The sequence below is a fragment of the Notechis scutatus genome, chromosome 3 (genome assembly GCF_049901735.1).
Source record: "Notechis scutatus isolate UNSWTSFEM ecotype Mainland chromosome 3, rNotScu1.2, whole genome shotgun sequence".
NCBI lineage: Eukaryota > Metazoa > Chordata > Lepidosauria > Squamata > Elapidae > Notechis > Notechis scutatus.
In genome coordinates this window covers 159,689,366-159,714,640 of record NC_142011.1, presented here as the reverse complement: position 1 = coordinate 159,714,640, position 25,275 = coordinate 159,689,366, and the positions used below count along the sequence as shown (strand labels likewise).

General features: G+C 36.7%; 1 protein-coding gene across 2 annotated transcripts in view; it reads right to left on the bottom strand.

The window, feature by feature from the left end:
- The window catches only part of LAMA1 (laminin subunit alpha 1), a 96,037-nt gene extending 75,025 nt beyond the window's left edge, over positions 1-21,012 (bottom strand). For both annotated transcript variants that reach the window (XM_087961552.1, XM_087961553.1), the window contains exons 1-4: positions 20,759-21,012; positions 7,911-8,081; positions 7,126-7,238; positions 239-481 (exon numbers count right to left, since the gene is read on the bottom strand). In XM_087961552.1, coding sequence (XP_087817678.1) covers positions 239-481; positions 7,126-7,238; positions 7,911-8,081; positions 20,759-20,837 — 606 coding nt within the window. In that variant the 5' untranslated portion in view covers positions 20,838-21,012. The remainder of the gene's footprint in view (positions 1-238; positions 482-7,125; positions 7,239-7,910; positions 8,082-20,758) is intronic.
- Between the last annotated feature and the right edge of the window lie 4,263 nt (positions 21,013-25,275).

Sequence of the window (25,275 nt, the reverse complement as noted above, 5' to 3'; positions counted from 1 at the left end):
TACCAGATCTGTGGAATTCTACTTCAGAGGAGACTCAAAGTGTCCCCTGCAAGAAGTGTTTCATAAATTGGAAAGCTTTTGATCCTCAGAAATCAAACCTGCCTCAGTTGCTACTATTGATAGATAAAAGATGGATGGAGGAAAAACAGAATGAACTTTTCAGCAGAAAGATTTTTGTTATCATTTTATTCCTTCCACGGCCACAAATAATAGGCACATGAACCAAAAGAAAACATACCTCTCCATGCTCAAGTGGAACAAGTTTAGAATAATAGGAAGTGCATATCACTTCATTGTCTTTCTTATATGTAGGAGGACCAAGTCTTGGTGTCACGTTGTATCTGGTTAGACACTCGGTATCGCTAATTGCATAGTATTGCCAGGGGCTGAATTCAATACCATTCACAGAACGTTCCAAAATCCAGTTTCCGGGCCTTGGAGCGTTAGCAGCTTTTATGATGATGTAAGCAACTTGAAAGATCTAAAAATAATGTAACAAAAAGGACCAATCTTTTATCAGAAACATGTCCAAAATCAGATATACAGGCTTCAGTAACATGCAAGGTTACTTCTTTTGATTATATAATTGATTATAGAAATACTTTGCATTACATTTCAATTACTGATTATAGTTCCATGAGTGTTCTTTATACAGAGTTCAATTTAATTTTGATCTAATTTTCAGACTAAAAAGTTACATATTTTTCCCAACATATGAAACCTTTAAAACCAAGCATCGAGGGAAAACAGAATTAAAATGTAACATCATAAATATAAAACAGGAATATACTAAGTAAAGGCTGAAAATTAAATTTTAATTAAAAGTTTAAAAATATTTTAATACTACTTGTTTGTGCTAGCTTATAGATCCATGCTAAAAGGTCTCCTTCAGATTGAATATATACAAAGATATATGCAAAGATATATCTTGACACTCCTAAAAATTTAATTGTAATTTAATTTATAATATTTATTTTAATTATTTATTAAATATACTTATATGCTCCCACAATAAAAATAATTCTCAGGAACACCATCAAAATACACTAAAACAAGTCCATACGAAAGTAAAACACAACATTTACATGCCCTGATAGCAAGAAACAGTTTGATTATTTAAATCATGATTTTCTCTTTTAAGTACTACAACATATATTTTTAAAAAGCTTGATCTAACAGACTGCCATTTAACCATAAAATATCTAATGAGAGCCATACTATCCTATTTGTGTGATTTAAGACAATTATGGGTCTGGTAATTCTGTAATTAGGTCTGTGTAAATCTGCAATTGCTTATTTACATAATTTCTAACATAATCAACAAATTGCAAATAATACAGTATCATAAAAGTACTACTTTAAATTTATACCAGTTTGCTATGTATAAAAAGTTTCCAGCAACAATATTATTTCATTACTCAGGTGCAGTATCTGAGTTTAAAAATGTGCATAATGCAGCTGTAGTATTTCAAAATAAATTTCACTTCTAATGTTTTCCCACTACTTGTGGGAAACTGAGATCCCTTAGGTACCACAGCCTATCATAATGTAATAATTGCATGGAATAGGGGGGAGCTTTTATTTCAGTGTTTTCTTCAAAGGAAAAATTTCTAATCTTAATATATTTGATACAGCTGTGCATGCCATGTTGTATCTTTTTTTTTAGTTTTTTTTTAATGCAGGTGTGCCTTAATGAATAGGCCGGGGATGCTGTGATTATGCAATGATGAATATTTTTTTCCTAATAAATTTAAAGTGCGCGCATCCTTAATATTTAGGAACTATCCGAATTAACATTCCAGCTGTTGTATGTTAGAACTCACTAAGCAAATACTTGTAAATGGTGTTTTTTAATTCTACTTAATTCTACTTTTCAGGGGACAGCAGGGAGAAACGGGCAAGAATGTAACCTGCAGTAATACTTCTATGCAATCAGGGGTCCTTGGTGCTCCCTAAGCTTGGTTGTTTTAGTGAAGACATTTCATTACCAGACTAGGTAACACCATCATCACAAGCACTGATGATATTACCTAGTTTGGGTAACTGAATGTCTGCAAGAAAACAACCAAGTTCAGAATGCACCAAGGACTTCTCATTTCAACCCTGAGCTACAAATATTCTCCTTTATTTATTCTATGCAATCACCACATATTTCAGGACTGAATTTTTCTACAGTGACTCTGAACTCATCTTTGTCTATGCATAAATTTTCTGAGCTAGTTATTGATTTTGATACAGTATTTGCAAATCATCAGGAAACAGTTGGAGCTGAAGTGCATTACTGGACCACATGTTATAGCACCTTTCTTTCCCATTCCCATATTCGTAATTTACAGTGTTTCTGAGTAACTTTTCCCCTACAAGAAATCACAGGTGCAGTTGGTCTGATTCCAAGCAAGAGTAGAGGCATAAATCTTTCCCTATTCTTCATAGAATCAGAGAATGAATTAGTGATACAAATGAAATGAAAAATGCATGGAACAAACATATTTTGGTGCAGAGGTTCAGCAGGACCACTCTGCATAGACCATTATTTTAACTTCCATTAGCCACTGCCAAGTTCATTTCATTTCATTTCATTTCATTTCATTCATTCATTCATTCATTCATTCATTCGAGTACAGCTTAGAGGTCAGTCAACTGCAGATAACTCAGGGTGACAGACATTAAAAGCAAAAGACATTAAAAAGAAAAGGAAATGAAAGAGATCATAAACTTTCAAAAGGAAAACTCCATATAACAACAAAACATCCTATGATGGCTCTACCGATACTCTGACTCAAAGATAGGGAAAACAGGAATATTTTCAGCAACTTTCTGAACACCACCAGAAGGGAACTTAGGTGTGTCATACACTGGGTCTACCCATACCTACCTGAAATTTCCTGTGTCACCAGTGTCATCCCATACCCACCTGAGCCCTCTCTTTACCACTCCATTCTTTCCTTTCTCACAGCCACTTCATTCCTACCGTCGCATCCACTGGGTCCAGACATCTTACTTCTCTAGCAATGCAAAGCTTCTTTCCCACCCAACCCTCTACTTTCTACTTTCCTGGCTGCCATTTTTCTATAGCCATTTGCTGCTTCCATCCAGCAACACCTATTTTTCATCTCCAATGCAAACCTTCCTTTCCTGCTCTCATTGCTTAGCACCCACCTGACACATACTTTCTAATTCTCCAGGTTCACAAGCTGCAAGCTTTCCTTTTGTCAGCTCTCTCTCTACAACTCCAAAAGATCTTTGCCAGAATGCACATGTTCCAAGTCCATGCACAGACCTAGCACAAATGCTTTGGATTTAAATCTGAATTACCCTATATCCTTAAGTCATGCACGGAAATTGTTGCACACTTTTTAACTTAGATGAGATGGAAATGATCCAATAGGTCATCTGATTCAATTTCCTGCTGGATTCAGGAATTCACGAAACCCTAATTAACAGGTCAGCCCCTGTTTGAAAACCTCTAATACATCTAGGTCGAACACTTTTCTAGACAGATTATTCCTTACTATAAAGAAACTTCTATTCAGCACCCAATTCTCCTTGAATCAATTAATTTTAATTTCAACAACAAAAATGAGTTTTCTCCTTTAGGGAAACATTACAGACATTTGTATAAAGTTAGCTAATAATTTCCTTACTACAGATTGCAGGGTTGCCTCAAACCATAATGTTCTAATGATAAATAATGCATGACTAGTTAGGCTGTAGGAAATAAATGGAGGCAGCGAATGCAAAGAAACCTTTTGTTGCATTTCCCATCAACAGTTGCTCTATTGTTCACCCTTCACAGCCACATGAACAAGAGCACAACTACCAAGGCACAAAAAAATCCATTAATATGCTCTTGCTAGCCTCCAGGTCTTTCCCCTTTTCACTTTGTTATTCTTTTATTTGTTCTGCTTTCTCATGTATGATACTTGGCAATATGAAATGGGAAGGGAATGATAGAAATTATTGGAGGTGTGATATTCTATTAAACCAGGGGTGGGATTCTACCAGTTTGCACCTATTCGCTAGAACCAGTTGTTAACATTCCAAGCAGTTCAGAGAACCGGTTGTTAGAAGAAATTATGGGCCTAATCCTGTAAGGAAAGCAGGAAGAAAACATTCTGGTGTTGCTTACAGAAACTGCCTGTTAACCCTTATTACGTTCTTGGCAGGACTGGACTTCATGTTTCAGGAACTTGGAGTTTTTTTCTCCTCCTTTGCTGGTACTTTGCTTGTGTGGAGTGACCATTCAAAGTTACAATGGCACATTTTTCACACTTACGACCGTTGCAGCATCCCCATAGTCATGAGAGGCCAGGCGAGGAGATGCGTGCCTCTATGTGAGTGATGTTGAGTTGGCCAGACCCAGCCAAAAACATGACCACCAAGCCACGCCCACCAACTTAGCCACGCCCAACAGAACTGGTTGTTAAAAAATTTGAATCCCACCCCTGATTAAAACCATTATCTGTAGCTAAGGAAAAGAAAAATAAACTCTTAATAAAGTCCACCAGAAAATATCAGAGCTGTAGACTGGACTGGTAACTAAAAAAATGCAGATACTCAAATAAAGCAACTAGAAATCATTCCATCACTGTAGCCAAGAAAACAACAAGTACATAAAGTTATGAAAGATCAAGACTGACCAGAAAGATATTTTACCTGCAACCTTTTCTTTGTCCTGGTCTTATAGCTACCAACCTGATTTCATAGAGCAGGTGCAAGAAACTGTCCAAAACAGTTTGCACACAATTGATTAAGAACTATGGTTTATCTTAATGATAATTAACTGAAAATCATGTCACCATGATTGAAATTCCATCCCTTTGTACATTTGTGTGACATCAACCAGGGCAACTGCAAGCTGTGACTACTATCTTGCCTACTTTGATACTCCTCCCAGAAGATACTTCTAGGAAAATATAATACGAATCCAAGGATCACCCTAACAAATCATTACCGTATTTGCCGGCGTATAAGACGACCCGGCGTATAAGACGACCCCCACCACCACCGGAAACGCCCTCCAGAAATCCCGGGGCTGCAGCGGCAGGGCAGAGTGCCAGGGGCCGTGGGAAGAGCAGTAAGGCTGCAGCCTCGGGCGGAGCGAGGCGAGCGGGATGAAGCGGAGCGGCGCAGGGATCCAGGAAGCCAGAGGCGCCTTCGCTGCGTCCAACAAGCCTCCGAAAGCCGGCAGTGGATATACCGGCGTATAAGACGACCCCCACTTGGAGGCATGTTTTTGGGGCAAAAAGTCGTCTTATACGCCGGCAAATACGGTACTTAGCATTTCATAAATTGTCAGATTTACCCAACAGGCCAAACTATTGTTAATTAGATAAAATCACAAAAATTCAAGAACTTCTGCTAAGTAACTTTTATCAGGGCAAAAAAGGAAGCCATAACAAAATAATTTTGAGATGTCATTTTGTTTCAAAAGCAAGTTCTAAATCTACATAATGATTAAATAATTCCACATCTATTCCTCTTTTCTTCCCACTCTTAGCAGTTTACTATCTTCCACAAAAGAGGGCTGATTTTCATCATCTTGTGTTTTACAATGAGCAGATTTACTATCAAACTATGTTTCACTTATTGTATTAATTCTCCAAAGTAACATAATATTAATGTATGCTTTAATTTATATCTTCTTAGAAAATGGTTAATAATTCAAGATTAGTTTTAGAAATTATTATATATGTATCCCCCTTGAGGCAATTCAAACAGCTGAAGAACTTGGAACACATTCGGCAATTTCCCCATCTTAAAATTAATAACTGAGAAGTAATCATTCACAGATCCCAAGCAATCTTTATTAAGCCAAATGTTTTCTTACTGAAAACAAATGTATATCGGTATGAAATGCTTTTTTTAAAAAAAAAATGCTGTAAAGCAGAAAGAAATAAGGAAAAAGAGGCACTTCATGGTGAAAGGTATAAAATCAATGTAATGAATGCTGGAATGCCTTAAGAAGAAAGATGCAATGCCAATTTGGAAAGACTTTCTACATATAAATGATATGATGCTTCTTTTTAAAAAGTTAATTAAAGTCTGGATAATATGTTTAGCAGTGAACTGCAGATGGGCCAATGTTAATTTTGTCTCTTACAAGTTTAATTTTGAATCAAATACCATATAATGAAAGGCTAGTTCAAAGCTGATAAAATATATATCAACTGCAAATTACTCAATCAGAGCTGCTTCCATATTTATATAACTAGCTAGGTCAACAGCTGTTTCATATTTTAAGTTATCACAACTGTTCATAGAAAAGTGATCTTTTTTACAAATAATGGCTTAGTATTGAGACATAAATTGCTTTTCTGAGTATGCTTTCATCTTTAAAGCTCTCCAGAGAAATAATTTTCTTATCTCCTGATGGGGTTTTGATATATAATTTCAAAATAATCCTTTAATTCTTTTTCAAAAGATAATCATTCTATTTTAGCAAATATTAAGTATGTATGTATGAGTGTCTATGAATTTTGGTCACTTATTTTCAGTTTATTCAGTTAGTGCAGAACATATAGCTAAGCTGCACTAACCAAAATGCATTTTTAATATAACAGTAAAGAAAAACAACTACTATGTTTTCTATAAGTTGTTAGATACAAATGAAATTGCCTTCATTTCATCTTTGTTCTACCCCAGGCATTGCCTTTTTGAACGTTTCTTAGCACACTATTCAAGATCAAATATTGCACTCAATCCAGAGAAAGCTCAGTACTTCTTGCTGAATACTAGTAATCAAATGCTTATGAAGGAAGGATGAAAATGTAAGTGATATGTCATATATATTGTTGATATATATAGGGTCAATCAACTGAGTGTCAGCTCTGTAATAGTTCAAAGCAATTCTTACATTTGCTAGTACAGTGTGTCGATATGTTAAATGCAAGACTCAATTGAACCATGCATGCATTGAGTTGCTATCGGCATTTATTTATCTCAATCCAATCTACCTCACAGAAATGTTATAGAGATAAAGATAAAGGTGACCTTCATGTAGATTGCTATAAGCTTCTAAGAAGCATGAGATAATTTTCCAATTGCTATCACTGTACACTAGAGAGCAATAATAAAAAAAATCAAATAGTCCTTTAGGAATGAAAACAAACTGCCTCTACTTACCTGTCTTAGGTCTAGAGTAATTGTTACCCAATGGTATTCTCTTCCATTCTGAATGCTAGGACTTTGCCACCAGTGATTAGTACCATCTATAGCATTTGAGATAGGATGTTGCTCTAAAATAAACACAAATTACAATCAAATTTTCCCAGTTTCTTTTAATGTATTATTGCCATGCTACAACCACTCACATATATTAATGTATACAAGTTATAAAAAGAAAATAAATCAGTTAAATCAATCTAGACTATGCTATATAAGATCAGACCACAAATCTAAGATTAAATACAACTCAGAATTATGTTTAAATTGGAGCGTTCAAATGATATGACCTTACTAGCTGTATGCTCTACTCAAAAAATTGTGGGTGTAGAGCAGGGATGTCAAACTAGTGGCCCACGGGCCGGATGCATCACGCGCAGGCCATGTCCACCCAAGCTCCACGTATGGGAAAAATGTCACAAAACATCATATGATGGCAACATGACACAGCATGCTTGATACCCGTGGTGTAGAGAATAAGAAAGGAAATATGCAGGTAGTTACTTAAATTCAGAACAAGGAGATAACATTCAGAAGCAGCTGAACACTTTTAATTTAGCCAAGTATAAGAACAATATACTATGCAGTATTCAGTATAATCAGAGTTGCAAAATTCTATTATTATAGCCAATCTCAACAGAAATCATTTTAGTCTTCCTGTAGAGTTGCCTTCCTGGTCTGATCTACTTGATAGGGCTGACAATGATTCACAGATATCTGAAAAAAGTACAATGTAATAAACTTGCCTTTGGAATTTGCACTATTGTAATCACAAATTCGACATTGTGCATTGCGTAGGGGTCGACCTGGAACGTGTTCCACAAGTTTACAAAACATTTCGGGGCCTTTTTCACCACATGTAGCATTAGTGCTGATATGAGCATTACTAGCTAGGTTTAGAATGGCAGGAAATAAACCTGAAAAAGATTAGATGTCAATCTTTATTAATATTTATGGCAGTCTTTATCAAATCCTCAAATAATTTCTTATGTGTGAGTAGCAACATGCTCTAAATTTGCTACATTAACAAATAATTGCTTTACTATAATATATCACAGAATATCACAGAAAGAGAATCACTATATGAAGAACAGTTCTCTGAACTTTAAGAAAGGATGTTTTTCTTCATCATAGACCAATTTAATCAATATTTTTGCCAACAACTAAGCTATATTAAGAGGATACTTTAAAACAAAACAAAAAAATAAAAATCTTCTCAAATCTTTAACTGTGATAGTAGGTTTTTTTTTTTAGGAAAGTCCCATTAATATAAGAATAGCAATACATCTCATGAAGATTTTTCTTACCTTTTTGGATATTAGAGCAGATACGTTTAAAGCTTATCTAGAAATTACATCCTTCGGTTTTTTTACCCCTCTACTCAATTTGATTGTGGTAGGATAAATAGGATTTTAGCTATGTATCCCCAACAGCAGTCACAAGTTAAGCAACAAACAAGTACAAATGAATAGTAGCTGGAGATAAAAAGTTAATGAGAAATAACTAAAATAAGATTGACCAGTGGGGAAAAAACTGGGAGTAATACAACAAGCTCTATTTTATAGGTTTGCTGGATTCCAATATATCACATTAAGCCAATTTGTTTAATTATGATTTGAAAATAAAGAATATTATCAGGATTCACAAAGAGTCCTAAACTATATATTAAGTTTAACAAAGGATAGTCAACTAACACAATACCTTACTAACTCACGGACAGTATAAAGCCTCACATGGCACACTGAAGTTTGTATCTCAAAAGTACAATTCCATTGGCCCAATTCAGAGTATGGGAAGTGCTGTGGAGTTGTAATGCATATCTTTAATCATAAAGGGGCTCCCATTTTTCTAACTAAAATCTTCCTCATAAAGCACAATAAATGAGATTTAGTGAAATTACGGCACTGAAAAAGTGACTTATAACCATTTTTCATGTTTACGAACATTGCAACATCCCCCTGGTTACATAATCAAAATTCAGATGCTTGCAACTGGCATATATTTATGAAAGTTGCAGTGTCCCGAAGTCATATGATCACATTCCAACCTTCTGACAAGCAAACTCGATGGGGAAGCCAAATTCACTTAACAATCATGTTATTAACTTAACAATGGCAATGATTCACTTAGGTCATAAAGGTCATAAAATAGGGACAAAACAGATTTAACCACTGTCTTGCTTAGCAATGGATATTTTAGGCTCAGTTGTAGCCATAAGTTGAGTACTACCTGTATGTGATTTTTATTGCAACAGACTAATAAGGTTGCTCCCCAGGAAACTGTAAATATATTTAGGATTTGGGACTACCAATTTTCTGGATCTTATTTTTTTTTCTTTAACTCTTGTTAGTTGAAAAAGCACTAATGAGATAGTAATGCTAATTTGTGCTTAGGAAAATAAACAAATGAGCCAGCATTAATTTAAACAAGCAAACTGTGAAGAATTGGAGTTCTTTCAAAACTTTTTATCTACCATAATAATGTGGCGTTCAATTTGTGTTTTTTTACCCAACTGTGCATTCTTTCTTTTAAGAGCCAGATATGTTGTCTCAGTTTTTTTAAAAAAATGATAGAAGGATATCCAAGATTATTTCACTTCGGAATAAAGTTGTATCTTGAACATAAAAATGCCTTCTAAATATAGCATGAAAATAAATTTCACTGAAGGTGTAATTTGAATAAATACCTACATAATGCTAAATCAAAAAGCATAATTCACCGTGCTTGAACAGACCATATTAGATATTATTGAGGAATAATTCAATATATTGTTAGTGCTGAGAAATATTTTTGGTTATAAAACTGACTACAATCACAGATCCATTTTCCATTTTAGCATTTAAATTTCATTTTGGAATCTTCTCCTTTATACCTGGGAAAGTTTATCTGACATTTATAATTATAGTACTGAATTTTTAAAAGCGTACCCACTTGAGCTGGGAGAAAGTAGTAGAGATTTTGAATATTATAGTATTCAAACAGAAGAGTACATCGATATGTGTATATTTTATTTCAAAACAAATATTCTGGATATCTTTTACATAATGATATTCTATCACCCTTAGTACGGAAATTTCAATGGGTTAGAGCAGGGGTGTCAAACTTGCGTCATCACGGTGGCATCATGTGACATATCACTTTTTCCCCTTGGCTAAACCAGACATGGGCATGGCTAGCGTGTAACGTATCAGGACCGGGGCCGCAAGTTTGACAACCCTTGGTTAGAGGGTTAGAGAGGCTGAATATATACCCAAGTATGAATGACATTTGATTTAAAAAGTGATAAATTTTTCAGTGGGAAAAATTTCCCTGTCCTCTTATTTATTTAAGGGCAAGCTGTTGTATTCTGTCTAATCATTTAAGTATAGTTGCATAAATTCTGGAGAAGGTCTGTGCTCTGGTGATTCAAGTCCTACCAACATGTGATGTAACATGTGGGTACGCTTTTAAAAATTCAGTAATTCCTGTCACATGCCTCAGCTCCTGCCAAGCTACAGTTCAAAACCATGTTACATATAAACTGCATACAGATAAATAGGTATCACTTCGGTGGGAGAAATAATAGCGCTTCATGCAGAAGTACGATCCCAACCAGTGCAGGACCTGCTTGAATGCCCAAACGCGAGACAATATCTGTGGAGGGAAAAACACCAGATGACACAGCAAACTGCTGTTAACCATTCTGAGTGTGGTGCTAGTTCATCCCGTGATGCACCATGGATAGTGCATGAGCATGAACCAAGCATACAAGAGTAATCTTAGGCAGCCAAACAATTACTCTGTACTAACACTGTAGTTTCCTGGCTAATGTCATACACTAAATAAACAAATGCTTTCAATCTTACCATTCTATTGGGCCTCCTTTGAGAGAGTGTTTTAACTGAGCATTTGTTACCTGCCCCACTTCCAAAGGAATTGAGTTCTACTTGTGCAAACTTTTTCATTCTCTTGAAACTGGTAATAAAAAATTAAATGGCACATTGTCCTGCCACAAAATAGCTGTTCTACTTTATTTAATGCTGCAACTTTGCTTACAATGCCTGACTTGTCTAGGAGAAAAAATTATAACCAATTGAAGTATAGCTTATTCAAAAATTATAAATATACTTTCCTCATCAGTATCAAATATATCATCTATCATTCAGTACAGATATCTTGTTAATAATTAAATCTTTAGATTTTTTTGCATCAAGGAGATAACAAATATACTTTTCTACTTTTAATTTTGAAAAAGAATGTACACTTAATACAGATTAATTTTTGGAAAACTGCCAAAGCATATATTTGTTGTAACTTGCACAAAAATGTCCCCCAAAGAAGTTATATACCAAAAAAATAAATACAACTGTCAATGCATAATAGCTGTATGAAATCTTAAATATAAACTAATTTTAATTATTTAAATAGTGTGTCTATGAGTGTGTGTTTAAAATTATTAAACTATGCTATAGATTTCAATATTCTATTTTAGTCAATTACATTTTCTATATATAGCACTAGGACAATATGATGATTTTTCTGTCACATATTCTAGGAAAACTTAATTCTCAGCAATCTCTCTCTCTGTCTTTCTCTCTCTTGTTCTCTCTCTCTCTCTCTCTCTCTGTGTGTGTGTGTGTGTGTAAATAATAAATGAATTTTAAGAGGTTTGAATACACAGACATAAGTACATTATTTTTGTTCTCTCTGCAAAGAATGCATCCTTGTCTTGCAATGCATTTTGCAATACTTTGGACAACACTTTGAAGCCATTAATTCCAAGAGGAAGTAATAAAACCATCTGCTTTGCTGTTTGAATATTTCAGTGTCGACGTGATCTCATTAAAGCTCACAATCCTCTAAACTCCTTCAAGTTACAAACTTCACAGATAATATTTCTTATCAGTTTGGCACCACCATCCCCTGCTGACAATAAAAAAGAAATCTTCGTTCCAGAAGATAAAAAGTGATGTATACATAGAAATCCTAAAAAGATTGGGACAGCTAGTTTTTGGTAAATATATTGGAAAAACACAAGATTTTTATTTTGGAGTAATACCTAATTTCTCGGAATTTTTTTTATATTCTCCCCCCCTCCCCCAAAAAAGAAACAGAACACGGATAAATTTACATCTACAAAATAATTGTCACAAACACTAAACTGCTGTTTCAAGAGGCAATATGAGGATTTTATAAAAGTTGTAGTATAACCATTAAATATTTTTAACGATTTTTGATATTTATTTTTTAAAAAATTAAGTAACCTCTTAATATAGCATGGTTTTCTAATGTATATAGTATTTCGTTATCCTGTCTAGAAGATAACAGCAAGGAGTGTTCCAAGGACAGCAGCTGTTGAATCCTTATTAAAGAACAAAGAAAAGGGAACTTTCAGAAGAATCCTTCTGTCTTTAAGTCCTGTAAATACCTGCAACTAATCAGCACATGCTGATATTTTTTTGGTACACAAAAGACAACATTTTCTGACATAGGCAAAATTATTTGTTTAGTAAACTTAATCTTTATCCTATTCAAAACAGCTTCACAACATTTGTAGGTATGGGCATAATAAATGCTATTTTATTCTAGCTGGAGTTGTAAATATAGGTAGTCCTCAACTTATAACCACAATTGAGCCCAACATTTCTGTTGCTAAGTGAGAAAGTTGTTGAGTGAGTTTTGCCCCATTTTACAACCTTTCTTGCCACAGTTGTATGGTTGTTAAGTGCATCTGGCTTCACCATTGACTTTGTTTGTCAGAAGGTCGCAAAAGGTAATCACACACAAATCTGGGAGACTGGAACCATCATAAATATGAGTCAGTTGCCAAGCATCTGAATTTTGATCACATGACTGTGGGGATTCTGCAATGGTCATGTGAAAAACGGCCATGTCACTTTTTTCACTGCCGTTGTAACTCTAAACAGTCGCTAAACGAACTGTTGTAAGTAGAGGACTACCTGTAATAACCAATTTATTTTGCATACAGTGCATGACCATCAGATTAGTGTGCAATTAATTAGAAAGAGAAGTACGGTTATTTATAACTGCTTTTCATCTATTCGGAGCAAAATATACAAGTCAAAACATTTGAATTTTGGGCCTTTACCTACTCCATTCTGGGTATGGCAAGCTATAGAAAGAGCACAAAGAAGTAATGGAAGGATAAGAGAAAAGCGAGCATTTGAGTCAGTTCATTTTTCAAAAGAAATTCTTGTTTGCCTTGGAGATGCCAATCAAATATTTGGGTGGGGGAGAAAGCTTTAATAAAAATCGGGGGCTGAGAAGGATTTCCTGTGCCCTTTATCCAGCTGTATGATGATGTTTTATCAGGTATTGCTGATATGACCTAGAGACGTAGTTATTTGTAGAAAAGTTCTGACTCATCAGTCATCTTCACTATAACTCAGAAAAAGTAATCATCTTTTAAAATAATTTTATCATACTCTGATGAAAAATAAAAATCGATTTTCAAACTCTAGACTCTGAGAGAACAGAATTTCATTTTTTTACTTCAGGTCCAGACATCAGTGGGACTGGACTATAATAATAGTCCATTTCTAGAATTCTGGGTCACCCCATATTAGGCCCCAAATCAAATTTGTAATTACAAAAATTACTAAAAAAATAATTAAGAAAACCTTAACTTTTAGAAAAACCCGAAAAGCATTGGATTAATCCTGGAATCATAATTAATTTACATTTCATTGATTTCATTATTAATTTATAACTCAAAATACACTTGTGGATGGAATTAAGAGTTGTCACCAAATAAATTGGAAAGGTATCATATTGAAGAAGGATGAATCAGAATACAGTGATACTTTTAAATCAGCCTCTACACTTTATACGTATTAGGCTGAATTGTTTTTGTGAGTTTGTTGCTAAAGCCACTGAATACCCATAGGCGCATCCTGCAGAGAAGAAATTGTAAATCTTTCACAGCCTAAATAGGATCCCCATGTACAGTATATCAACAGTAAGCCAGGCCATAGTTAACTGTGCAAGACTACTCCTTTTTTTAGTATATGCATAAATATATAAAGATGTTCCTCTTGGGATCACTTTTCCATCTCGTGTATTCTATTCTTTTGCACATAAAAGAATCTTTAGTTTTTATTTACCATACTCATTATTGCAAGAATTTTGATTAAATTACAGTTATATCAAAATAGTTTTGAAGTAATTTATCATTCTGATTAGATAAGGCAGATGGCATATTGCTCCTAGAATTTTAAACCAATAAACGCTAATTTTTGTTCTATTCAAATTAATACAAAAAATATGTATTTCTTTTCAAAATGATAGCAGCTACATTCTCAAAAGATTTAAGATTTTTTAAAAAAACAAGAAGTTGGAGAATTCAATATAATAGGAAGAGCAAAAGCACTTAAACTTATATACCATCCCATAGTGTCCAATTGTTGGGGATAAGATGCTGACGTTGGGTAGTTTACAATGTTAACATATTTCCCCCAACAATCTGGGTCCTCATTTTACCAACCTCGGAAGAATGTAAGGCTGAGAAAACCTTGAGCCTGTCAGTATCAAATTCCAGGCTGTGGGAAGAGTTTGCCTACTAACCACTGCACTGCCGGGGGCTCAGCAAATTTTTATAAAGTTCTTCATAAAACAATGGGGCAAAGGTATGTTCTGAGAGCATGTAGTAATAGCTATTTAGTGATATTCTCATTATCTTTATAGAGGCTCTGCTTCTCACATCCTGCTATGTAGAGGTTGTCCTTGACTTATGACTGGTTGTTTAACTGTTCAAAGTTAATGACGCTTTTAAAAAGTTACTTACAAATTTAAATTCCAATTGTGATTGAGGACTACCTCTATGCCATGTTATGTTGTACAGTGAAAAAGAGGTGAGATATAAAACCATTAGAGACACAAAAAGGGAAAAGGAGGCCAACATATCCCCTACTACAAATGCAGAGGACTGGTTTTCATTCATTCATTCAGATTTCTATCAGATGCTTGCCAATACATTCATGAAATAGTAAAAAAATTGTGGCAAAGAAAATGGACAGGTATGTAATTACATGATGGTCATGATATTTCTGCAAAAAAAAGGTTCATGACCACAGTCCATCCATTATATCTATCTATCAGTAGTTCCACTTTAAAAAAGCAACTTCAAAACTTCCATACATAAAAATAAGCAATTACTAAATAATCAATATAATTGGTTGCAAAATCTACTGTAATGAATCATATAGATTAGAGCATGGAAGGGGAATAATACAGTTGGAAGGGGAGGCGGATGACTTCTGCAGCACTCTGCCAGCCAAAACGGGGTCTCTTGTCTCCCTCCATGGCCACCTGCAGCACTCTGCCAGCCAAAAATCACGTGGCCCATTTTCAGGCTGTTTTTAGCTGTTTTGGGCCCATTTTTCAGCCTGGTTTTTGGTCTATTTTCAGCCCGTTTTGGCCCCATTTTTTCAGCCATTTTTGGCTTGTTTTGAGCTCATTTTTCGGCCTGTTTTTTCAGCATGTTATGGGCCGGTTTTGAACCCAATTTTTATCTGTTTGGGGCCCGTTTTTCAGCCATTTTCAGCCCATTTTGGGGCTTGGTTTCAGTCTGGTTATGGCAGACAGAGTGCTTCAGGAGGCCATGGAGGCTAAAACGGGGTACTGGGAGCCACAAGTGGCCCATTTTAGCTGCCAGAGGCACTGTGGGCCAGTGCTTTGATATTTCTAGGCTGGCTCCATGGGCTGGATTTAAGCACCCCGTGGCCGGGTCCAGCCCATGGGCATTGAATATTACACGGCTGGTTTAGCATGTAAATACTGTGATTCGTATATTATTAGTGTGCAGACAGGTATTGTGGATTTTGAGCAAACCATAGCTTAAAACATGACACTGATGGGCTAACCCAGCCAGTATTAAATTTTATGTCCCTTTTTATTTCTTAGTACTGTCTAGATCAGGGGTGTCAAACTGGCAGCCCACGGACTGGATATATCACACGGAGGACACACCCACCCCAGCTCTGCGAAGGGGAAAAACATTGCTATATGTCACGTGACAGCAATGTGATGCTGCAAGTTGACACCCATGGTCTAGATGGTTAGTACAAAAAAATTCTCCTCATAGAAGAGGATGATACATATATTCTTAATGCAAGGACAATTCCAAATGCTCATACCAAACTGGCAGAAATAAATACTTTCCCCTTTAAAATCCACAGAATACTACATTCTGTGCTTCATAGTCTTTTGTCCAAGATCTTATTACCTCAGAAATAAATTATATAGAGTTACTCTTATACAAAACTGTAAAATGCTTATAATACCACTGAGCTATTAACAAGTCATTTTTTTAATGTGTTCAGGAGATGAATAAATTGTCCGCAATCTGCTGAGCAAGTAATTCAAACAGTATTAACTAAAAATACTGTAGAGTTATTCCATTTTTTTCCACATTTTCTATGGAAAATATTACAGAAAATTGGGTGGAAATTAAAGAGCACTTAAAAATGAAAGGAGATATTGTAAAAATTGATGAATGGGGCACAGCATTTCCAATAAAAGTAATGAAAAACAGGTCACAAATTTGTTCGTAAATAAAAGTCTTGTTTTGCAGCATCTAGCAGAGAGAAAAGACATAAATAAATAAAACACACCAAGCAATGTATGTTTTTAGCATTTTGCTTTTTTCATCATTGCATGTTATAAGAAATACAGTATTAAATGTAAAAAAGTAGAATCTAGATGCTATCTATTATGTAAGCATCTATAACAGCTATATCAAAATTATATTTAAAATTACTTTTCTACTATGAAATATCAATACGTTGATTCCTCATGATTGAATTTATCACATCCATTTACCTATTAACAGTGAGTTTTTGTCAGATAAGTGCATTTCTTGAAATACATAAAAAGTTTCCGTAACAGCAAATATATAATGAAATCTGGATTATCATGCATATAATCACAATGAGATTTAGGCAAAAAAACAATTTTTGCACAATCTCTCTGAAAAACAGTAAATACACCTCACACACTCATGTCTACAAGCTGTTCTCTCCAGATGTGGTATGAGTAAAACTTACACAATTCTCAAATAATAAATTCTGCTATGTGGAGTTCCAGTACTTCCAGAAAAGGAGAGATCAGAAAAAGATAATATCCATACACCGGTGTTCTTGTCCAAGACAAACAACTACTAAAGATTTCTTGGGATTTCATGCTTCCACTGTAGCAGTCTCCTCCAACCCCTCTAAATTTACCAGATTCTAATTATCATTCTATAACACTGTGGATAGGAATTGTAATTTAGTACATCTAGAAAGCACCAGGAAGTCTGCTAATCTTTCCTTTGTGAAAAACTAACAATATATAGCCATCAGTCCAGTTATTCAAACATAACTTTCCTACTCCTGGGATAATCTGTCACCAGCAAAAATGGTCCATAGGTTACTTCAGAGTACATTATTGCATACTTAATAGCTCACAAGAATGGTTTACTCGTAACTATGAATAACAATTTCATAGTGATCTGCAGTGACCTTCTGGAAATGGCAATTCTCATTTAAGGAAATAATTGTCTTTGTCAGTTTCTCAAATCTTAGCACCCTCATGATGTGTGAACTTCAACTTCCAGAATTCCCCAGAAAGCCAGTTGGCTAAGTAATGGAAATTGAAGTCCACACATCTTAAAGTCGCTAAGGTTGAGAAACCTTAGCATTATCAAGGGATGCAGAATCATATGAACATAAGGCAGGGCTATTTAGACCATCAAGTGACCTTTTTCATCATTTAGGAATCAAAGATAAAGCAACCCAGAGAGGTAGCTGTCCCTCTGCTTGAACATATCCACTGAAAGGACTCAAATCACCTGCTTCAATAGCTGCTAATATAGGTAGTCTTCAACTTACAACCACAATTGATCTCCAAATTTATGTTGTTAAGTGAGAAATTTGCTAAGTGAGTGATTTGCTAAGTGAGTTTTGCCGCATTTTACGACTTTCCTTGCCCCATTTGTGAATCACTGAAGTTATTAAACTAGTTATTAAATGGTTGTTAAGTGAATCTGGCTTCCCCATTGACTTTGCTTGTAAGAATGTTGCAAAAGGTTGACCCCGGGACAGTGCAACCATCATAAATATGAACCAGTTATCAAGCTATCAATATAAATCACATGACCACAGGGATGCCGCAACAGTAATAAGTAAAATGGTCATAAGTCACTTTTTTCAGTGACATAACTTTGAATGGTCACTAAACAAACTGTTGTAAGTTGAGGACTACTTGTACTGTTAAGACTTATCCAGTTCATCCTTGTCTCTTCATTAGGCTTCAGTGTTCTTAAACTGGGGTTAATTACCACCTCCCCTCCTGGATGTAATGGAATTTGTGACTTGGGAATCCAGTTTGAGACTGCCACTTCCTAAAAGGACTTCAAATGTATGCTGATAGCGGCAAGAATGCTTTATGCACAAAAATGGAAAGCTACTTTAATTCCCACAAAAGATAACTGGTTGCAAAAGGTGAGGGAGTAAACCTAGATGGCCAAATTGACTGCTTCAATTAAAGAATACAATTAACTTTCTTTCCACCTGGAATACGGTTCTGTATTTTAGGTTTGTTGTTATAGAAATGGCGAGTATATATTAGTATGTAAAAGTAAAACTTTGAGGTTGTATGTTATCTTATTCTACTGTGCTAAAAAGAGTTGGAAGTCAATGCTTTTCTTCTTCTTTCCCCTTCACTTTTTCCCCTTCCCTATTACCTCCCCTACTTTCCCATTATTTTTGTTTGTATGTTTTATGTTGATAAACAAATAAAATGTGAAGTAAAATGAGGCTGACACTGCCATGATGTGTAAAGCTATAGCCTTTGGGGGAGGGGGGTTAATGACATTGAGACCAGGATAGGAGTACACTGACAGAGTGAAACTGTTTAAGAACCACTGGCTTAGTTTCTAACTCCTTGATCATCTTTATTATTGTTCACTGGACCTATTTCAATCTCCCTAAATCTTAAATTCTTGACTTTAAAATTATTCTTATATTGACTGACTTTTATGATATGATTATGCTGTTGTTTGCCCCCCCACAGAGAGAGAATTAAGGCATGATTTCTTCTACCAAATAATTTTTAAAAACAACTTTTGGCATTAATAATTATATCTTTATAAAACAACATGTGTTTTCAATCTTAATAGTTTTATTCTCTTCCTCATCCATCCCCAATTCAGAATAGAGATCCAGCTGTAATCGGTACAATTTATAATGTGCTTAGAATATATTCTTCCACCCACAGCAGCTCTGCAAGCATGTTTTTTTTTTTTTTTAGTTCTCATAGAACATATACAATATATATTCCAAAGCTTTCTTTCTCCCGTTCACCAGAACTCACAATATTATATTCCATCACTGTTATCTGTTCTGAATAGCTGATTACACACTTGTTTCGGCTGCACAAAAGCAACTTCATAAAATCCAGCACTCCCATGCGGTGGTTCCTGGGTCTGAGTAGCCCAGGATGCATCATAGCCTATGTAGTCCCAAATGCCATTTTGCTAAAGGCAAACTCCCAGGGGGAAGGGAAAAAAGAGGGGGAAAGAGAACCAGCAGCCTTCAGAGTTACAATGGCTCTAGAACCCCTCATAGTTCTCATGTCTGACTCAGCCAATCTACAAAGAAAAGAGCATCTGAAGGCTGGAAGGGGAATACTGTCAGTCTATTGTTGTGGGGAAGCAAGATGCCAACCTTGAGGGCAATTCCACCGCTAGAAGACAAACATTTCTAAACTTTTTTAAAAAGTATATTGAATGTCTTTTTTTGTTTTGTTTCACCCTATTGAAAACAAAACGAAGAATACATAAGCCCACTTTAAAGCAGATGGCGGGGGCTTCAACTCAACCCGCAAAAGGCGAAATCCCATTGCCGCAAAAAGATGAAACGGTGGAGAAGAGTTGGAAAGGAGAGAAGGGTAGAAAGGAGTTGTAAATTGCAAACAGGATGGCCGGCAAGAACAGAGAGGGGCGGATGGGAATTGGAAGAGCCAAGACGGTGGGGAAAAGCCAATCGAGGCGAGGGGTAGCAGAGCTGCTCTCGGGGCAAAGGAAGATCTTTCCCGGGATAAATCAATGAAGCCTCCAGCCCCTTTCGGCATCTTAACATTGGCCTTTGTGTCTCTCTCTCCCCTTCGGTGGAAACCGAAAACTTAAACTTTTAAGCACGTGTTGCCGGCGGAACACGAACTCCGGGAGCTTTTCCACCCTCCCCGCCTGAGCTGGGGAAAAAAGGCACGCGAAGAAATCGAAGATGTTTCTCCGCCGCCGGAGCATCGCGTCCCGCTGACCCGGGCTCGCTGACCCCCCCCCCCCCTTAACTCCGGCTGCGCGCCCTCGCCTTGCGCGGCCGGAGGAACCAGGCATGCGGGTATCCGACGCAAAGGCTGAGGGGAGTGGGGGGGGGGGGGTTCGAGGACTGGGACTCCCGGAGCCTTCAAGACGCGGACCCATCCTCACGTGCTTTCGACAAGGATTATGTCCCGGGCAAAGGCTCGACCGCCGCCGCACTGAGCATTGCGGCAACGGCTCGGGGTTCAACGGCCCTCGGGATTCCCCGCAGCTTCGTCGGAATGGAGCGCTCACCTCGAAGCTGACCCTCGGCACCGCCGAGGAGCAGCAGAGCCGGGAACACCAGCTGCCACGAGCAGGCGCGGCCGCCCATTTCCCCCGCGGTTTGGCTGGAGCGGCGCGAAGCGGCTCCACAGGTGGAACGGCGGGAAGTCTCGGGCTCCGGAGATGCCTTTTGTTGCCGCTTTCTACTCTGCCGCGAAGCAGCAGCAGTCCGGCTCCGCCGCGCCCGCCCCTTCTTGTCACCCGCCCTTATCTCTGCCGCCCTCTGCAGTATGTGAGCCTTCCAGCCCTTGGCAAGCCGGCAGGTCCGGCGGAAACCATTCCCACAAGGATGGGGTCCCTCCCTGAGGCTTGGGTGCTGCGGGGTGTAATCCCGGGGTCCCGCGGGAACCCCCAAAGTGGACATATTTGTTCTCTCCATTCAAAGATGTCAGGAACAATCTGCTGGCTACCTGAGACCCCCGCCCAGAGATGTTGCTATTTCCCAAGCGTCACATCGCCACCCTTGCGGGGTGGTTCGCTCCAGCAGTAGCTGTGGTAGCCAAAGACCCTGAAATGGGGATTGAGGTGGGGGGAGGGGGAGTTTCGTGATGCGGGAGGGAAACATTCCTAAGCCGTTCAGAACGATTTTAAGCCGCTTCCTCGGAAAACAGGGACGGTTTGTAGAGTAAAGGCAGCTGATTCAGCTTCGAGGCAAGCACTTCGCTCAGCTTCAAAGGTCATAGTATGCATCTTTGAAAAGAAAGAACGCGACTCGTTTTCTATATAAAATGCCCTAGCTTAGGATATCCAGCGATACAGAGGAGAGTCCGGTGTTAACTTGTTCCCATTTATTCGTACCTATTTCCTGTATTCTTACTCATGTTTATACTTATACCTATTACCTTGTAGGCGATTGATAAATAAATAAAATAAATGAACTTTTCTATCGCCCAAGGACAGAAGTTATTGTAAATATAGGGATGCATCAGAGTTTTAAAAGATGGATTATCTCATCTGCAATGAATCATTTTCTTTTGAAACTTTTTCCTCACTTTCTTTTAGGAATTTTTTTTTAGCTGTTTGCCACTGTGGAAGCAGCCCTGCAATTATAATTTGTTAAAAAGAAAAGTACTGTGAAAATGCAGCTATAAATTACAATAATTTTTTCCATAACAAATAAGTCTATAGTATTTTAGCATGCCTGTGCTGTAAAAGTGGATTCAGAATGTTAGGTGAATTTAGAAAAGTGGATTCTGCAAACAATTAGTAAATCAACTATGGGCAATTGTACTGTGCTTCATATTACAATCCTAACTATTGGGTTCCTAGTATTAAGCTGATTTTGAACATATTGTTTCTATTGTTCTTACCATTGTTTTTTTTGTACATAGTCTTGGAAATACTCATTCTAAACGAAGGTTATATATTTCCTAATACATACATATAAATCAATAGAGGGAACCTATCCTACATAAAAAGCAACTTAGTACCAAGTAATTACTAATAAGTTTTGAACAAGTACATTTCACAAAATATGAAGTACATCTAACAATATATAGACAAGGTAGTCAGGAATCAGTGTAAGAAACCCCAAGAAATACAAGAGCATTCCATTTAATTAAGTATATTATTTGGAGTTAGTGCATGTCAGAAAGCTGCTCCTCTACTCATTCCAGCAGCTTATGTTTCAGTTCTGGCATGAAAGAAGAAAGCAAAACATCCGCAGCAGAAAAAGTCAACATATTTCCAGAAACAGCATGTCAGTGAGAAGAATCTTCCCTGTAGTGACACAAAACCAGATGGGGAGCAAAGAACAAAAGGCAAAAAAAAAATAATAGAAAAGAAAACATGACCATTTGCGTATCTTTGAAACTCAGTTAAATCTTACACTTAATTTTTTTAAAAAATCACAAATCAATCTTAAGCATTTCTTTCTATATGCTACATTACTGTAGCAGATAGTTAAGACCTGATGAACCCTTTGGGCTCAGAGAGATAAAGGGATTAGGAATTAGATAGGGCAGAACCTCCAGGAAATTCCTGGGGTGTAGGCTCGGTGGAGAAGAAACATCCCCAAAAACAGCCATTCAAAGCGCTTCCATGCTGTTGCCAAGAAAATGACATGGATATGACTGTGCGCACCCCAGGAGTCAAGTTCAAGCCAAGGGCATTTTTCGCCTTTTGACTGTTTCCAAGCCAATCAAAGGTTGGAGGTTAAATAAAAGGTTTAATAAAAGAAATTATAAAAAGAGTCTCATTACTCTGCCCATCTCAACCTGTCTAACTTCTCATAAGCAGGATATCTACCTGTTTCCAAAAACAACAGAAACAAACCAAATTTTATGTGCAGGTTTAGGCAAATAAATAAGAATTAGGCAAATAAATAAGATCCTGTTGCAAAATGGGCTGAATCAGTGTAGGGGCAGCAGAGAAAAAAATACTCCAGAAAAATGGATCCCTCCTACCTCTGGGAAAGGTAGGCAAAAACAGTAACTCAAATGTTGCTGTTTGTTCATTTATAAGCTTCCTCTGCACATTATTTCCTTCTGCCTCCCTTATTGTTTGGATATGCACAGAAACTACTGTACAAGAAGGAAGAGATGAAATCTGTGACTTTATTTCTCAAAAAAAAAAAAGTTTTATTCCATGGCCATTGCTGGCAAAAGAATGGGAAAAGCAATTTTCTGCATGCTTTCCCGATTTTGTGTTTTATCCAACCAAAAGTAACATGGGGATGAAAACATGTAAAGAGAGGCCACATTTAATGGAAAGGGATAAGTTGGCAAAAGAAAGATTGACCTTGAAAATGAACTGGATCAGGCTGGATCAGCAGACAAAACAATTTCTAGAAAATGGCTGCAAATTTTGTAAAGCAACAATTTAAAGCAGCATTTCTCAAGCTTAGCAATTTTAAGATTAGTGGACCTGAACTCCCAGAATTCTCCAGCTGGCATGCTGAATTCTAGAGTTGAAGTCCACATATCTTAAAGTCATTAAGGCTGAGCGGTAAGGCTTCAGGGCATTTCTAGCATTTGAGAATGTTGCTACTCCTACACTGTAAAACTCTAAATTCCAGGTCATGTGACTCATAGTGGAGCTGTTATTAAGGGATTTGAAAAAGTTTTGCAGATACATTTTGCATGCTTTCCCTATCTTCTTTATACTACCACATTACCAAAGGTCATTATATAATGTAAAAATAAGGAATGGAGGTGAAGAAAGAGAGAGGTAAGCTATTTTCTTCTGGAGTGTCTTGGCACCATCAGCAACGTCTGCTGGTCAGATACAGAAGCTATCAAGTTAAGCTATGATAGTACTATGCCATAATGTCATTTGCAGCAACTGTACTATGTCTTCACTAAAAATTGAGCAATGTGGCAGTTAGGAAATAGTGAAGATAGTCACTGACATCCATGGAGAAGCGAAGTAAGAAACTCTTACTTCTACTTTGAAGACTTTAAATTCCACCTCTTAAGGTCAAAAGTGATAATAATGTCAACAATTATCCCAGGAGGATTATATTTTGCATTCCAAGAGATTAAAGCAGTTTACATGCATTATTTTAGGAACAAGACACAATACACACAAACCTACCAATGGTTGATTAAAATTGGTATATTAATCCATACTAGACATCTATATTGGTATGTATGGTTTCCTTAAAAGAGCTGGGCTACAATTGGATTCTGTATTATGTTTTGAAGCCACTTTGCTGCTTCCTGACATTCAGGGCATAAGTGTTGAAAGGGTGTCTTCTTTCATTGCTAATGGTGGAACTTGAGGGAGGGGGACTGTGTCACCAATGCCTTCATAACTTTCTACTTAGATCATTGCCACATGCTTTACTTAAGGGTTATGCCTGAAGAAATTTTGAAAGCCATATTTGTGCAAACAAGCTAGAGTTTATGTAGGAAAATTGCAAAGCCCCCTTATGCATTTTAATTCCATTTCAGTGACTGCCAAATTAAGGAGATCAAAGCATCATCTGTTGAATAACTTCATGGTTACCTCTTATCTCTTCTGAATATTCTGCCATACTTTTAACATGGCATCTGCCTGAAACAATGTCTTTGGGACTACTTAGTGGGAATTATAAATATGTCACTTCTCCAAACTACAACATTTTTTCTTTTTGCAATGAACAGGTTTCTTTTTTGAGTTTTTTCAGATAAATATATGTTGTAGTGAAAAGACAATAAAGTGTTTCATGCTAGAAAAAGACACCAAAAAACCCCCTCCTACTTGTGACATTTTATTGTACTACTCTATATTCCGTTGTCACCACTCAAATAATTAGATGACACAAACAAAAGAACTAGAACAAAGAACAAACTACGCTAAATGTTTTAAGGAAAGGAGAGGAATATAATTTAAGACTATCATTTTTGGCAGTCACTTCATAAGGTTTATAAATAGACCTGCACTGAGCAAATCACAAAGCACAGGGCAATAAAGAGACCAAGCCCCAAATGAATTGAGTTATGAAGCTTATAATATTTGGCAACCTGGCATGTTGCTGTGTTGATTAAAAGGAAAGACTTGCAAAT